Source organism: Labeo rohita, chromosome 5 (assembly GCF_022985175.1).
Source record: "Labeo rohita strain BAU-BD-2019 chromosome 5, IGBB_LRoh.1.0, whole genome shotgun sequence".
NCBI classification, from domain to species: domain Eukaryota; kingdom Metazoa; phylum Chordata; class Actinopteri; order Cypriniformes; family Cyprinidae; genus Labeo; species Labeo rohita.
In genome coordinates, this window is record NC_066873.1 from 39,439,109 (window position 1) to 39,456,873 (window position 17,765).

Here is a 17,765-nt window from a genome sequence, read left to right on the forward strand (position 1 = left end):
GAATGAGACACAGCACTGAGGCAATTATAATTAGTTTAAATAAAGTATCAAAAGCAAGAAATCATATGGGTTTATTGAACAAAACTGTTAAAATACATAATGTATACATTATGCATTACAACAAAGGCCTGCAGAAGCGCCAGTGGCCTGACGATTGTTTTTACACTTTACTGCACAATCTAATCCTTCTTTAATATTGACTAAACATAATTTATTCAAATGTCCACTTAATCTTTAATATGCAGCCATTTCTGTATGACAGAAATGCTATAACGTCTGTAATTGAATGAATATGTGGGTGCCAAAATGTGTAAACTATAATACTTTCATTCTGAAATCGCGATGAACAGTTTGCATACTGAGATATTGATGTATTCTCTTGAGTTTGCGTAGGTTTATAAATGATTTACCTTACAAATCTGATGAATTGGCACCCGTTGTGTTCCCAGATGAACGTTACAATAAACCCAAACTCACAACAACATGCTGAGATAGAGTTTGAGATGCTCCACAACTGATAAGTGATAAGTTTGTGTAGTAGCATTTACTGTAAACGGAGCCGCTCTGGCAGGCACATACATAACCTACACACATGTAAATAATTAAAGCACATAAATTAAACCTGCATCGAATATATTTATTTAACTGAATCATAGCGTTTGTGAATTCACAATTATGCTTAATTATGATTTTTAAATGGGTTTAATAAATATAACTTGCAGCCTTGGAAAACGTTTGTTTGTGAAGGGAATGCGGCTCCTGTCTCTGTCTACGTGAATCATTCGTGATCCAGCTTCACTTACAGCAGAAGTGAGTGTAAGGGGTTTTTTTATGAGTCTTTGCGATCGCCTTTCCTAATAACATGCTAGCTAGCAAGTAGGCTTGCCACGATAGACGGTGTTGACGGTGTTACCGGTTTTAAGACTCAACACCGGTGACATCACTTTTCCACCGTGACACCGTCCCCACATTTATTTATTTTTTTTAAGTATTTGTTTTTTTATTAAATATTTATTTGAATTAAATGGAAAATATAATTCTAAATAATTTACTTAAGACGAGAGCATGCACTATAATTAAAAACTGAACATGGCTACATTGCGTCATATTTCATTTGTCACGTGAGGAGAACGAGAGGAGTCGAATTTACAGAAAGAGAATGGCGTTGTGTGTTTTTTTCGTTATGTTAATAAAAGTTCTGTTTAATATCAGTGATTTTTTTTTTTTTTTGTACTTTCGTTGTCGTCCATTCAAACAATTGACGCCGAATTGCCAATTCCCGCAAAACTGAAAGTGAAAGTATAATACGCACGCATTTATAAGTTATTTAAACGCAGAAAAAAAGAGGAAAAGAGGAAACCCCCACCCCCACGGTGATACCGGTATTACCGGTGTTGTCACATGTCGATTAACCGGTGGGGAAATTTCCTCATCGTCACAACCCTACTAGCAAGTTTAGCGGGTAAACACGGTTAAATGCAGCTAAAGTAAACAGGCTTGTCACTCCACAGAGATAAGAGAGGGGCGGGGCGAGCAGAGCTTATTTGCGTTTAAAGGAACAATCCCTCAGAATGGGATGATTTTTGCGGAGCTCATTTTGACAAGGTAAAAAGGGCGTTGTTTTACACTACCATTGAGAATTTTTAACCAAAGTATATTATAGACATTTCAGTAGGACCCTAAAGAATCATATCAACTTGACCCCTTTAATAAGTGTATCTTTTTTTTTTTTCTTCAAATTATTTTTAATGTAACTTTTTCAGCTGTTCTGCTGTTGCAGACATAGTCCTTGTATTTTTACAACCACATCTCCTTTTAACTTTTTGTCACCACACCATAACATGGCAGGCTCATCTTGTAGATTGCTGGATACTCACAAATCTCTGTAACTTCTGTTTTTCTTTTCCCACAGATCTGTGATTTTGGGCTCGCCCGGGTTGCCGATCCAGACCATGACCACACTGGCTTCCTGACGGAGTACGTAGCCACACGTTGGTACCGCGCACCAGAGATTATGCTCAATTCTAAGGTGAGGAATCAGTCTTGATCCTTCAAAGTTTGTTGGACTGATCATTCAAATAAAGATTAAATCTAATCCTGGAGTTGAGTTATTTCATTATTGTCTCAACTGTGTGTTTGGTTGTTCTATGCAATGTTCAGTCAGCGGTTTGGTGTTTGCCATTGCATTTTTTTTTTTGTGTGTTTTTGTCGTCTTTGTAATTATTATGTTTAGGTTTAATGTATTACTTTATTTCAGGTTTTTATTTCATTTTAAATTTTAATTTGAGTTATTTTCCAAGGCAACAGTTCTAATTTTCACTTAATTTAAGTTTTTTCATCTAATATTTATAAAGTATTTTATTTCAACTTTATTTCAAGTAGCAGAAATGTTTTTAGTAGTTTTATTTTTAGCTTTAGTTAATGATAATAAATAACCCTGAATTTAAAAATGTTTTTTTTTTTTTTTGCAGAAATAGTACACATAAAATTGGAAATTGTCATAATTTGGTTTCATTTACCATAGTACTTTCAAGATTGCCATGGTATTACTTGGATACGTACCACCCAGGAAGTTCCAACACAAAAAAAAAATGCATGAAACAATTTTGACGTAAATGCTGATAGCTATCTCGGTTACTAATCTCTTTATCTCCATGTCTTTCTCACAGGGTTACACTAAGTCCATTGATATATGGTCGGTTGGTTGTATTCTGGCTGAGATGCTTTCGAATAGACCCATCTTCCCTGGCAAACACTATCTGGACCAGCTTAACCACATCTTAGGTAAACAATGCTCTGGACTTTATATGTTCCCCTGCCTGCAGCCTTTGACGTCATAGCTCATAGCCGCTAGTAAAAGGTTTGGGTTTGTTCTTGTGGTGCCAACAGCGTTGTCATGATGTCATTTTCCTGTAAGTAGTGTGTGATTAGTCATATGACATTTACAGTTCAGGTGAAAAACTCTGTGGTTCCTCTAAAGAAAGACTGTAGATTTCATTGAGATGAATAGGAACGATAACGGATTTGGTATTGCTCATAGTTGCACTACTTGCAAATAAATGTACTTTTGAGCTCAAAAATAGCAACAGACGTTGAGCACAGGTAACAATAATCATTTCTTGAGCTCATGAGAACTGTTTTCAGGGCCGCAGAGCGGCTAGATTCAAGTAAATTTGCTCCATACGAACTTCATGCATTTTTGCATTTCACCAGATTTGTAAAATTAAGCATTTATAAACCAAAGTGTTTCCAACAAAGGAAACACTTTAAGAGCTTTTTCAAGCAAAACAAAAGCTTGAAATGTTTGAAAATGAAGAAATATTAGTTTAGTAATTGTACAGTTGTACTGTGAAATAGTTTTATTATTTTAGCAATTATATTATATATTTATATGACTTTAAAATAATAATATTAATCCAGAAATTCTATGCAATCTGGCAACCTTTCTTGTCATTTGTTGAAAAATTCAAGTAAGGAATGCAATCCCAAAATATGTGTTTTTTTGTTTGTTTTTTAAATGTGTCTTTATGTATTCAATGTATTTCTTAAGTAAATTATATTTTATGTCTGATGGGTAAAGGGCTGGGTTGGGTTTTTTTTTTGTTTGTTTGTTTGTTTTTTTGTTCTGCATATTGTAAATCTTAAATAAACAGACCTTGTTCAGAAAAATAATAATAATATTAATAATAAAAGTGAAATAATAATAATAATAATAATAGTAGTAAATAATAATAATAATAATAATAAAAGTAAAAAATTATTATTGTTATTGTTATTATTATTATTATTATTATTATTATTATTATTATTAATTATTAGTGATATTGACATGATAACATTTGGCAGGCCTACAAACAAGCAGCTATTTTATTTATTTATTGCATTTTAAATAGCAGTTTTTATCTGAAAAATTCTTTTATATTTATACAATGATATTTATATTATTTTTTAATCCAACCTTTAGCTATTTATAATAAATTAAAAAAAATAAATCAATTGCATTTTAAATCGCAGAAATCTCCTCAAATAATGCGTCCCTATTTCTGATAGATCTGAACTTTGTTTTTAAACATTAAAAACAAAGTTCAGATCTATCAGAAATAGGGACGCATGATTTGAGGAGATTTCTGCGATTTAAAATGCAAGTGTCGATGTTGAGTTGAATACTTAAATCATATGGGACATCAGGTAGACTAAACACCACATTGTCTACACTCTTCCTCTAAAGAAACATGAGATTTTTCTTGTGCAGTTTTCATAAAGCTGTCCATCTGTAATGGAAAACATGCTTATGCAGTCAGCTGAATAATTGATGTACATTGAACGCTCTTCAAAAGCTCCGCATAGGCCATCCATCTCTGGACTGAAACATGATACATTGTGGTCAGTTTTGCATCGTAAGACTGAGATAGGCTTTTGATGCTTATCGCCAAAAAGGCTTAATCATCATTTCCCTTGCAAGCCGAAGTGCATCAGATGTCGTCGCTTCCCTTCTCTTTAGTTTTCCTTTCTCCGTCTGTTGCATCAGTTAAAACTGTTTCCTGTCAGAGATGCTGTCGATTTTGACCCTGCAACGAGCTGATAACGTTGTCCAAGCTGCTACGTGTTATCAAAGTTGTGTGTTTTCCCACCAAACCCGTAGCAATGGCTCCTAAAGAGACAATCTCTGTAGTAACACTTTCTTCTATTAATGTGTGTCTTTGAACCGATCTGGCCTGCGCGAGCAGATGTTTCCCTGTTGATAACTCTACTTATTTCCTCATTTAGATTGCATGTGCACATCATTAGCCTGGTGCACTGGGTTATTGTTGTCTCTCTTGTTCTCTGAACAAGCATTTATTCAATTTAGTGTCCATAGAACCAAAAAAAGTGGCATTTTCTAGTTAAGTGTGGCATACACAACTGTAGTAGTTGTTTTTTGTAATTTTTGAATTAAATAGGTTTTTCACACTGATGTTTATCACAGCTACTGAATGATTATGTAAACATGAGCTGTCATTGCATGTTCATTGTGTTTCCTATAGCAGCCCATTGAATAGTATGTTTAAAAAGTTGTGAAAATCTAATTCAAAACTTCTAGCAAAATTGCAGAAGATATCACCGTTTCCACACACAAAAACAACTGTTTATGTTACTGATCATAATAAATGTTTCTTGAACAGCAAATCAGCATATTAGAATGATTTCTGAAGGATCATGTGACACTAAAGAAAATTCAGCTTTGCATGACAGGAATAAATTTTATTTTAAAATATATTTAAATAGAAAACAGTTGTAATAATATTTGTATTAATATATTGTAAAAAAATATATTTTGATTATATAAATGCAGCTTAGTGAGCATTTGTGAATTCTTTATATATTAAATATTTAAATACTATTTTAAAAGAACAAGGAAATGATGTTGTTCTTCTTGTCTATATTTTTCAACATTTAATCTCTAATCCTCTTTTTCTCTTTTCTGTCCTGTAGGTATTTTGGGCTCTCCCTCTCAGGAGGATCTCAACTGCATTATCAACATTAAGGCAAGAAATTACCTGCTGTCACTTCCTCTCCGCTGCAAAGTGCCCTGGAACCGCCTGTTTCCTAACGCAGACCCTAAAGGTCAGAGTTCAACTCTACACACCCACTCGACAAACAAAGAAACTAGTCTTTGTATCTGGAGAGCCACATTAAATACCACCATTCACACTTACATTCTAACTAACTTTATAACATACTCTATGTGTAACCCTGGACCACAAAACCAGTCATAAGTAGCACGGTTATATTTGTAGCAATAGCCAGCAATACACTGTATGGGTCAAAATGATCAATTTTTCTTTTATGCCAAAAATCATTAGGATTATAAGTAAAGATCATGTTCCATGAAGATATTTAGTACATTTTCTTTCTTTTTTTTTTTTTTTTGCACCCTCAGATTTCAGATTTTTACGTATCCTAACAAACCATACATCAATGGAAAGCTTATTTATTTAAATTTCAGATGATGTATAAATCTCAGTTTCAGAAAACTGACCCTTATGACTGGTTTTGTGGTCCTGTATCACATTTAAATTCAGGTTATAACAATTAAAACCTTGGCAGAACTGTACTTAGTAATATCCGTTTAAAAAGAGAAGCATCCACTAGTGTTTTTTCCAAGTTTTTGTCAATGATCTGGAGTGATATTTGTTTGAGTACTGTTTATATAGGTCTCTGTTTTCTTGTAGCATTGGACCTGTTGGATAAGATGTTGACCTTTAACCCTCATAAGAGGATTGAGGTGGAGGAGGCGCTGGCTCACCCGTACCTGGAACAGTACTATGACCCCACAGATGAGGTCGGTTTACTACTTGTTTTCTTTTTTAGTTCTGGTAATAGCATTATTTACCTTGCTAAAAAGTATTAGAAAAATATAGATGATGTTGCACTAAAACGCAATAATCAACAAGACAATCATTGTAATAAAACAACAACAATGATATAACAATTAAATGTAATAAAGGTTTAACATTATACAAAAGCATTTGGTCACTCAATACTGCAGTTGACCAATCAGAATCAAGAATCTGGATCATTCCAGTGCAATTTCAGTTTGTATTGGTCATTGTAATGAAATAAATCCTGACAAGGTTTATTTAGTGATTTTTGTATGTCTGACTTTATTATACATTATTTATTACTTTACGTTTATCCTTTATTTTATTTAAATACTTAAGGTCTTTTATTCTGCTGTCCTCTGCGTTGAAGAACACTAGCTTCTTCATATACTCTGCTCTTGCATGTATATTGGTGTTTAACGGTTGTTTATGGTGATCAAAGGTTGAGAGCATTTCAAACATGAGCACTATAAAGAGCACTTTAATAGCCATATGGCTGCAGTAAACTTTGACCGTCTATAGAGTGTCTGGTAAAATGCAGCTGATTGTTTTAGCATGTGAATGTAAGATTTCTAATGTTACCAAGTGTGATCAGCACATTTTTTGTTATGGATGCCTTCTTTGCCTTTTCACATTTGTAACTCTGGACCACAAAACCAGCCATAAGGGTCAAATTTATGAAATTTAGATTTATACATAATTTTAAAGCTGAATAAATTATCTTTATATTAATGCATGGTTTGTTAGGACCTACCTATTTGGCTGTGATGCAACAATTTGAAAATCTGGAATCTGAGGGTGCAAAAAAATCTTGAGAAAATGGCCTGTAAAGTTGTCCAAATGAAGTTCTTGGAAATGCATATTACTAAACAAAAATTACATTTTGATATATTTATAATAGAAGATTTACAAAATATCTTCATGGAACGTGATCTTCACTTAATATCCTAATGATTTTGGGCATAAAAGAAAAATCTATAATTTTGACCCATAGAATGTATTTTTGGTTATTGCTACAAATATATCCATGCTACTTAAGACTGGTTTTGTGGTCCAGGGTCACATCTGATGCTGTTGCTTATTGTATCTATGGCTGTATTTTTCATACAAAAATACAAATTACATTGTTGCACGGAGTTGAGCACTTGTCCTATTGGACAAATGGCAATACTGTACTTAATAAATGTAGGACCTCATCTACCAACACTGGCATTGTTGTACAGGTATAAGCAACGGAACTGTGGTTAGAGCATTTACTAACTATGCTTGCTTTATTCATCATAGCCTGTTGCTGAGGCTCCGTTTAAGTTCGATATGGAGCTGGATGACTTGCCCAAAGAGACTTTGAAAGAGCTGATCTTTGAAGAAACTGCACGCTTCCAACCAGGCTACAGACCATAGCCTATTGCACAGGTAAACTGCAGACTGAAGCCAAATGCATGCATCAAATACACCATCACATAGAACAAACAGGAAAAAAAAACACAGATGACAGTCTGTTTTCCAGGTAACCACAAACAAGTGCAAAGAATCCAGTCATTCTGAGCTCTTAAAGAGAAATTTCCGTTCTGTTAATTTCTTAAAATGATTCATAGTTTCATAGGTCTCTGGTCTTCAGTGTCACATGATCATTCAGAAATCATTCTAACATGCTGATTTGAATTTTTATATATTTAAACTTTACTGTCACTTTTGGTCATTCTAATGCATCCTTTCTCAATAAAAATATGAATGGTCCAAATTTTTGAGCATTAGTGATTAAAATGAACAAATGAATGGGTTTTCAGTTGTGTAAAGACATGCAGTGTTTCCTGTGTGTGATCCGGATGATTCTCTGGAGGGAGCAGCTGTTCCGTGGTTGTTCCTTTTTACACTTCCTGGATTACAAAACAGCGCCAAGAACATGAATATTATTAAAAAGCTGAAACTACTAGAGTCTTGAAATGGTTATTTACACTATTTTATTAGCTGGGCTGTTTTATTCTGCTTGCACTATGAATGAATTCTACATAGACTGAATTGAAAATGGAGTCAGCAACAACCATGGGCTTAGTGCCTGTTGGTGTGACGCATTGTTGACCATTTCGTTCCATGAATGTCTGTAAACAGTAGATCATGATGCTAAATTTAAACTTTATTAATGACTGACAGCACAGAAAATTGTCACATGCTGCATCTAAGTCCTTTGTTCACCAAGGCTGCATTTATTTGATCAAAAATACTATAAAAACAGTAATATTGTGAAATATTATTACAATTTAAAATAACTGTTTTCAGCTGTAATATTTTCAGCATCATTACTTCAGTCTTCAGTGTCACATGATTCTTCAGAAATCATTCAAATATGCTGATTTACTGCTCAAGAATTTTTTTTTAATGATTATCAATGTTGAAAACAGTTGTGCTGCTTAATATTTTTTTTGTAGAAACAATGATGCATTTTTATTCAGTGTTCTTTGATTGATAAATACTTTTCTTTTGAACTTTCTCTATTTAAAATACAAATCTTCACAGATTAATTTAATGTATCCTGGCTAGGGATGTAACACTATCAAAATCTCACGATACAATAATATTGTGGTATACACTGTTTTTTGTGATATTAAAAAAAAAAACAAATAAATGAAGAATTGGGAAAAAAATTCTAATTTTGTACATTTTAAAGTTAAAGTTAAAATAATTCTATCTAATGCAATTTGAGAACTCAAAATTAAGAGCTCTAATCCATGTTGTTAACTAAGAAAATTAATATTCCAAAGGTATAGTATTTTTCTTTACACTACAGTAGGAAAATTACAATACTACTTTCCTAATTTCTACACTTGAAAGAGATTTTCTGAATTTGGACTGCAGTAACTGTACGCATATCAATTGTTAGTTGTCAGCAATTCATACTGCACTTGTAAGCTTTTCTTTTTTTTTTTGACGGAAACGGCAGTAGAGCTTTTATTTTAAAGGAAAACTCCAGCTTCAGTGAGAACAGGCTTACATAAACGCGTCTCCTTACAAATCTAGTGAAATGCTGTAATCATCTGCCGCGAAAATAAAGCAGAACTGGTGGCCGTTGCGTTATCAAACGTGTGCTAAACTCACAAAACATGCAATAAATGAGTTCACTGCATTCACTAGACGCGTTTCCATTACAGATTTGCACAAAACTTTGGCGATATTATATAAATGTCGATAAAAAAGTATTGCGAAATGACAGTGTTTCCATTCACTGATGTTATGCGACTAAAACATAATTTGTTCCTACGTATGAAGTGTTTTTTGGAGTTTATAGTACATTGAAGAATGATCATATGACTTTTCGCATATGTCATGTGACCTGTAAATGCAAAAAAGCTGTTTCCATTGCAGTTTTGCAAAATATTCCTTTTGCGATATATGGGAGTTTTTGCGCATCTTAAAGGGTAATGGAAACACAGCTGCTGTAAACCAAGGTGCGGAAAACACCGGATCACAAGCTGATCACCTGAACGAAGTGCGAGCTTTGCTTTGAAATGCACAGCGAAAACAGACATAATGAAGGGATTAAAGGAGAAGTCTACTTCCAGAACAACAATTAACAAATAATTTACTCACCCCCTTGTCATCCAAGATGTGCATGTCTTTCTGTCTTCAGTCATAAAGAAATTATGGTTTTTGAGGAAAGCATTTCAGGATTTTTCTTCATATAATGGACTTCAATTGTGCCATCGATCTTGAACTTCCTAAATTTAGTTTAAATGCAGCTTCAAAGGGCTCTAAACGATCCCAGCCGAGGAAGAAGGGTCTTATCTAGCAAAACGATCTGTCTTTTTTTTTGGAAAATAAAAATTTGTATACTTTTTAAGCACAAAAGCTTGTGTAGCACAGGCTCTGGGATGCGCATTCACAACGCTACATACTATTGAATCATGTCGAAAGGTCACGCCGAACGTAGGCGGAACTACAGACCCAGTGTTTACAAAGTGAACGTGCAAAGACTGAGAAGTGCAAGTAAATCAAACGCTGTTTACAAACAAAAAGGTACAACAATGTTGGACGATTCTGAAGTTGTAGGAGAAAATAAGATTCCCTTATTGGATGTTGCACATGCGTGACTGAACGAATCACTCCCTGAGACGACTCGTTCTTCCCGTTTCACATTAAAGGTTTGTGCTACATGAGCTTTTGTGCTTAAAGTATACAAATTTTTATTTTTCAAAAAAAATGACAGATCGTTTCGCTAGATAAGACCCTTCTTCCTCGGCTGGGATCGTTTAGAGCCCTTTGAAGCTGCATTTAAACTACATTTTTAGAAGTTTAGAAATCGGGGCACCAATCAAGTCCATTATATGAAGAAAAATCCTGAAATGCTTTCCTCAAAAACCATAATTTCTTTATGACTGAAGACCAAAAGACAATGGGGTGAGTAAATTATTTGTAAATTGTTGTTCTGGAAGTGGAGTTCTCCTTTAAGCAATATTGCACTTTCGGTTTTAGTTCGTTTGACAGATCCTGTGTCAAAGCATAATGGCCCAAAACACAAGACCTTTTATGTTAGAATAAGAAGTTTAAATATGTTTTAAAAACTACAATTTTGCCCGGAAGAACGATCATTTTATTATCATCGTGTGACCACGATAATATCGAAACAGTTTTGTTATCGCGATATTACGATATTGATAATATTGTTGCATCTCTAGTCCTTGCTGAATAAAAGTGTTCTTTTTTTTTCTTACTAACCCCAAACTTTTGAATGGCAGTGTACATGCTAATGTTTAAATTACTCCCCAAAGCCTATTTGTACTGCAATGTGTCACTTTGCAAACCTCAAATTCACACCCTGGTTGGAATCAAGTTGTTTGTGCATTATAAGTTGTGTTTTAACCATAGCTAATCCTGTTTCATTTTCTGTCTGTAGGTGTTGGTCTGGATTTGATCATGCTGATGCTTCTGTCTCCACTCCACTGTGCGCTGCGCTCCTCTTTTGGTCTTCATCACCATCATCATCATCGTTATCTCCTCCTCCTAAACCCCAAAACTACAGACAGCCCTGAAAGTTCATCTGACCCCGGCTGAAAACATGAACTCCTGCGGCCTCCTTCTCTCTTCAGTCTCATTGCAATGGAAGTGCAGAGCTTCTCTCAAACTCACACTCACACTCTCTCTCTCTTCCTGCCAGCCTGTGTGAAAGTTTGCCTGCGTGTTTGTGGACAACGCCTCGTCAAGGTTTTTGATTCCGAGTAACGCTTTTTCCCTCAGTCCTCTAATACACTTAAGTGAAAAAAAGAATCGTCTATGATTGTGTTATTGTTGTGCTTCTTTCTAGCCTCCTGTTAATATTTCCAACAAGCTGCTTTTCTAAGGTGTCTGTAAGCCATTTTGAAGTCCCACACAGGTCAAACAGGGAGAGAACGAGGGCTCAGATCTCCTCTATTCTTAAATATATATATGCAGTGGACTCCACATTGTGCATCGCCAATTTCCTCAAAGCGCACAAAGCTCGAAATTTGCCACGGTGCCATTTTAAGGCTTTAATGTATTTTCATAAATGCAAATATGTATTTACTAATAATGACCCCTTAAACCCATAACTGATTGATCAAATTATTTTATAACCCCTAGAAAATATACATGCGTGTGTGATTTTAAAAAACTTTAAATTATTTATATAAATTAAAATCGATTAAAGCCTGTAAGTAGTTATATTATTACAAGTTTTTAATCAATTTTAATATATATATCGATTCTCAATCATAAACACTTTGTCACTTCTAGAAACATTAGAAAAGAGCCAACTCTGTTAAATTTACTTGAACACCAAAGAAAAGATGTTTCAACCACTTTGAAGATGTTATGCCACCTTGAAAAATGTATACACTACCAGTCAAAAGTTTTTGAACAGTAAGATTTTAAATACTTTTATTTTTAAAGAAGTCTCTTCTGGTCAGAAAGCCTGCATTTATGTGATGCAAATACAGCAAAAGCTGTAATATTGTGAAATATTTTTATTATTTAAAATAACTGCTTTCGATTTGAATATATTTTAAAATGTAATTTATTCCTGTGATCAAAGCTACATGTTTAGCATTGTTAGTCCAGTCTTCAGTGTCACATGATCCTTCTGAAATCATTCTAATATGCTGATTTGCTGTTCAAAAAACATTTTTTATTATTATCAATGTTTAAAGCAGTTGAGTAAATTTTTAGAGAATAGAAAATTCCAAAAATCAGCATTTATATGAAATAAAAAGCTTAGGTAACATTATTCAATATACCATTTAAAAGCTTGGAGTCAATGGTTTAAATTGATCAAAAGTGATGATAAAGACATTTATAATGTTACAAAATATTTCTGTTGCCGATAAATGCTGTTCTTTTGAACTTTCTAACGTAATAATAATAATAAATGTTTTTTCTTTGAGCAGCAAACCTAAATATTAGAATGATTTCTGAAGGATCATGTGACTGGAGTAATGATGCTAAAAATTCAGCTTTGAAATCACAGAAATAAATTACATTTCAAAAAATTTTCAAATAGAAAGCAGTTATTTTAAGTAGTAAAAATATTTCACAAATTTACTGTTTTTGCTGTACTTTAGTGAGCAGAAAATTAAAAATCTTTGACAGATAGTGTATTTATATCCAAAATTTGACCCAAGCCCTCATTACCTGCCAAAAAAGGCAAGTGCCATGCAGGTTTACATACATCCCAAAATCCAGGTGTTTTTTAAGCTAAAGATGCACTTAGGTCCATTTAGAAACTAGTCTTTATCACTTAGATAGGCGTAGAGGAACTTCTGTCACGGGACGAAGAACAATCCTTTTGAGTTTTTCAGTCACAATGGGTGAATTTCAAATCAATGTCTATTATAAACGTACAGTGCCTGCTCATCTGTATTCATACTTTCCTTTTTGTATATTTCTTTGTCTTTTGGCTTTCCCTGCACCCCCAGCCGCCTTGTATCAATAAGACTGTGCCCTTGCATGACTGTTAAAAAGCTTTCTATACAAAGAAAATGGAAGTGCCACATTGCTGGGGATTCCGCTACTGGACTCTCAGGTTTTTGTTATATCCTATCGTTACCTTTTGTGGTCTCATAATTCCTATATAGAGTATTATCAGTTAAAAAAAAAAAAGGAAAAAAGCAACTCTTTATTTTGCTTGTTCGGTTGCACTTCTTTCAAAATCCAGGTTCATTTCAGTGTTTGAAGACAAAATATTAATACTCGAGATTAGCTTTTTAGACAAACTAGCTCGACCAGAAACGTCAGGTTTAATTCCATGTGGAAATTAGGAGCTTCTAGCCATGGAAATGCACCTTTTATTAACCCATTTCAATCATAAGATACTGTCTGCTGGTGAATGAATAATGTGGTGCGTCGAGACCCAGGTGAAATGAAATGATCTACCTGGAACTGAACGCACTATAATGCACTTTGGTGCAATTAGTGAGAGAGATAGCACTTGAACGTTTGCGAAAATGGACGTGTAAGACATTAAGTTATTGATACTGATATGCGCATATGTGCATGGCTTCAGCAAGTGTGTTATTATTTTTCTTTTTTTCCCACACTGGCTTCCTCTTTGGTTTACTAACCCTACATTACTGTTGCCTATATGTATCTGGCAAGACGCCACCTAGTGGCGGTATCAGATGTTGGTTGATCAAGGAGAGAACAAGCGATTCTCTTAAATAAATAATAAAGACATAAAGACAAAAAAAAAGTTGTGAAACTCTGTAAGATAGCTTCTGCCGAATCAGTGTGCAGCCTGTCTGTGTGCCTTTATGCGTCACGAATAACATTTATCGTGCAGCTTTGTTTTGTTGGGGATCAGTTGTGACTTTTTTGCGGTATACTCTTGAAATTATATATATATATATAAATTTATATATATATTTAAAAAAAAGTGAAAACCAACCAAAAAAAAATTCTTTATGTAATTTTAAGTCCTATTTGTCACAGCTTTGTGATTTTTGTGATTCGTTTGAGGAAGTAAAGAAAACAAATCCGCCTTTTATTTCTGCCCTGGTTTGATCCTGTTGCATTTTGCCTTCAGTTCTTGAAAGTTTTGTGCAGAACTGTTTTTATTGTAAATGAATGTCTAGTGATTTATTATTATTATTAATCTTGTAAAAAATGTCTTTGTGTATTAATCTCCTTTTTGTTAGCAAACTTTTTGTTGTGATTTTCACTTACAAGCTTCGAAACCCCCAGCTTTTGGCCTTTCTGGGGAAACTTGTGATTACAAATTATATTCAAATCTATTGAAAACAGTGGCATTATGTCTCAAAAGCTTGTTTTTACTGCTCAAAAAGCGGCCAATGTTCATTGCCGATATTGATCTCTGCATCTGCCAAGTCATGTAACCTAGAAACTGCAGAATAAAACCAATTGTATTATATTTCTGCCTCAGATTTCTGTCTCCTCCTTGATAGCATTATATGTGTCACCTTACTATAGAGAATCAGTCTATCTGCATAAGATGATCAGCTGTAAAGTAAGCTGGAGTTGAGATGTGTTGAGTCTGGCTGTGACTGTGTGGCAGCGATCGACGTAACGTTCTGATTCCATTGTGTTGTCTTGGTTGGCACGGCAACAGAAGTGCTCCTCTTTGCACTCTTGATTGAGTGAATAAGAAGAGGTGCAGTGCGGTGATGTAATAATAAAGCAAGCATGAGGCTGATTTGACGAGCGGTGGCAGCGTCTGCAGCTTGATGAGAGCTATTTAGACATTCAGTAAAAATAAACATGAGAGTTACGTTAGAAACGGTTAATAACGCCTTGGCTGATTCTGACTAGAAGCGCACTACATTATAAATGTTCTCCTCTGAGAATGTGACATTCATTATTATATAATTATTCAGAATAAATGTTCCTATTCAACACTAATGCATGAAGAAAGAGGTCATTCTGTGAACCTCCAGCTATCTGAAAGCATTGCAAATAGGAGAGAATGTGGCTAGTTGTCACACAAATCTTGACTATTAAAAAAAAAGTGTTGAATTGACCATGAAAAAATATATTGTTCATTGAAAATATTTTCAATAAGTGCACACTGTTGTGCCATATGGGGTAAGTTGTCTTATATTTTAAAAATCTGTAGGAACAGATGAACAAAAATGCTATCAACAATATTCAGATTCATTTTTAGCTTTAGTACAATGACAACTAAATTATTAGTCTCACTATTAAAAAGGTTCTGCTTGGACCTTATTAATAATAATAATATTAATTAATATTAAGGTCCTTGCTTGATTAAAAATGGGCTATTTTTAATAATGAAGATTATTATTATTATTATTTATATAGCCCTTTATTTAATAATAGTAATAATTATTTAATAATAATAATATTAACAATAACTATTAAAGTAATAAAGGGCTAATTTAATATTAATAGTAATAATAATAATAATTATTATTATTATAGTTATTAGGGCTATTTAGACATCGCTCTTTGTTTAATAATAATTAATAATAATAATAATATTTTATTTAATATAATATAATTATTATTATTATACTATTAAAGGGCTATTTAAATAATTGTTATTATTGTTATTATTATTATTAGGGCTGTTTATATATATATATATATATATATATATATATATATATATATATCCCTTTGTTTAATATAATAATAAATCACTATTAAGGTCCCTGTTTGTCTAAAAAGGGCTGTTTTTATTATTATAATTACTATTATTATTATTATTTTAATTATTGGCGCTATTTATATATAGCTCTTTATTTAATTATTATTATTATTATTAATAAATCACTATTAAGGTCCCTGTTTGACTAAAAAGGGCTATTATTATTATTATTATTATTATCATTTTAATTATTAGGACTATTTACATAGCCCTTTATTTAATAATAATTATTTAATAATAATAATAATATTGTTTCTTATTTTATTGTATTTTATTATTTTTATTATTTTAATTAGGGCTATTTATATATAGTATTATTTATATTTATATATAATTATAATTATTTATTGACGATAATAATAATAATTATTATTATTATTATTACTATTATTATTATATTGTATCTGAACTATAAGTTCATCTCAGCCACTGGACAATTTCTGAGATTTTCCTGAAAATGTCTAGCGTTTCGAGCAATTGCAGTGTTGATACGGGAGATGGAGACAGAGTTTAACTATATTTATGACGAGCATACTTTCATTCTCCTTACAGTTATACAGATTATTTAAAGCCGTTTCTACACAACACCCGTTGAAGGAGAACGCAATTTACTTTGGTCAAAAGGAATGTTTGCTTATTTTATACATTGTTCGCTTATTTGACCATCATATTGCCATCTTTTCAGGCAGTTCTCAAGACATCTATTTCCATTTCGCCAAACAGGTTTATATAATAACAATCACTATATCATATTTATCGTTACAACTTATATTTCCATTCATATTCTAACTGATGACGTCGTTGTTTTCTGAGTTAAAAGATAAAAATAGCACCAACATCCGGGCCTTCACGCTGTTTACCTGAACCACGTGTTATGGCTATAAGGACTGCTGCGCGCTGCCGTGCGATTTGGCACGTGTCTTTGCAGTGAACGCGCATTATCGAAAACAAGCGAGATGCTGTGCGCGCGGGCTCGTGTTTGTCTGGAGCGCGGAGCCTCTCTCTCTCACAGCTGATTGGTTTGACACAATTTATCCTTAATCTGATTGGTTTTCATGTCTGCGGAAGAGAATGTCGTCATAATAAACCTATATTCACAACCATGTTCGATAGAAACAAACAGATGGTATTAAAACAGTCTTTTAAACGATAAAATCTGTCCACCGAGGAAAAGAAATACATACATTTAATATCGACAACATTCAGCTTTAAAAATTATTTTAACAAAAATATTTTATTGAATTAATCGTATTATCATTGTGTCTTATTTTAAATGTAAATGTAATAGCGACCTCACGTCACAGTCTTACTGATTGCAACCAAGTATAAAGGAATAAAAAAAGCAATGAAGATAACAAATAAATGTGAACCTGGACCACAAAACCAGTCATAAGGGTCTTTTTTTTTTTTAATTTATACATCATCTGAAAGCTGAATACGTTTTCCACTGACGTATGGTTTGTTAGGATAGGACAATATATGGCCGAGATACAACTATTTGAAAATCTGAGGGTACAACAAAATCAAAATACTGAGAAAATCGCCTTTAAAGTTGTCCAAATGAAGTTCTTAGCCATGCATATTAAATCAAAAATTAAGTTTTGATCTATTTACGGTGGTAAATGTACAAAACGTCTTCATAGAACATGGTCTTTACTTAATATCCTAATGATTTTTGTCATAAAAGAAAACCCGATCATTTTGACCCATACAATGTATTTTTGGCTATTGCTACAACATATACTCGTGCTACTTAAGACTGGTTTGGTGGT

The 17,765-nt window shown here is 33.3% G+C and overlaps 1 protein-coding gene across 1 annotated transcript in view; it reads left to right on the forward strand.

Annotated features, from left to right (window-relative positions):
- The window catches only part of mapk1 (mitogen-activated protein kinase 1), a 33,689-nt gene extending 22,068 nt beyond the window's left edge, over positions 1-11,621 (forward strand). The window contains exons 4-9 of the mRNA XM_051108912.1: positions 1,913-2,029; positions 2,670-2,784; positions 5,473-5,604; positions 6,213-6,322; positions 7,647-7,775; positions 11,251-11,621. Coding sequence (XP_050964869.1) covers positions 1,913-2,029; positions 2,670-2,784; positions 5,473-5,604; positions 6,213-6,322; positions 7,647-7,763 — 591 coding nt within the window. The 3' untranslated portion in view covers positions 7,764-7,775; positions 11,251-11,621. The remainder of the gene's footprint in view (positions 1-1,912; positions 2,030-2,669; positions 2,785-5,472; positions 5,605-6,212; positions 6,323-7,646; positions 7,776-11,250) is intronic.
- Positions 11,622-17,765: the final 6,144 nt, after the last annotated feature.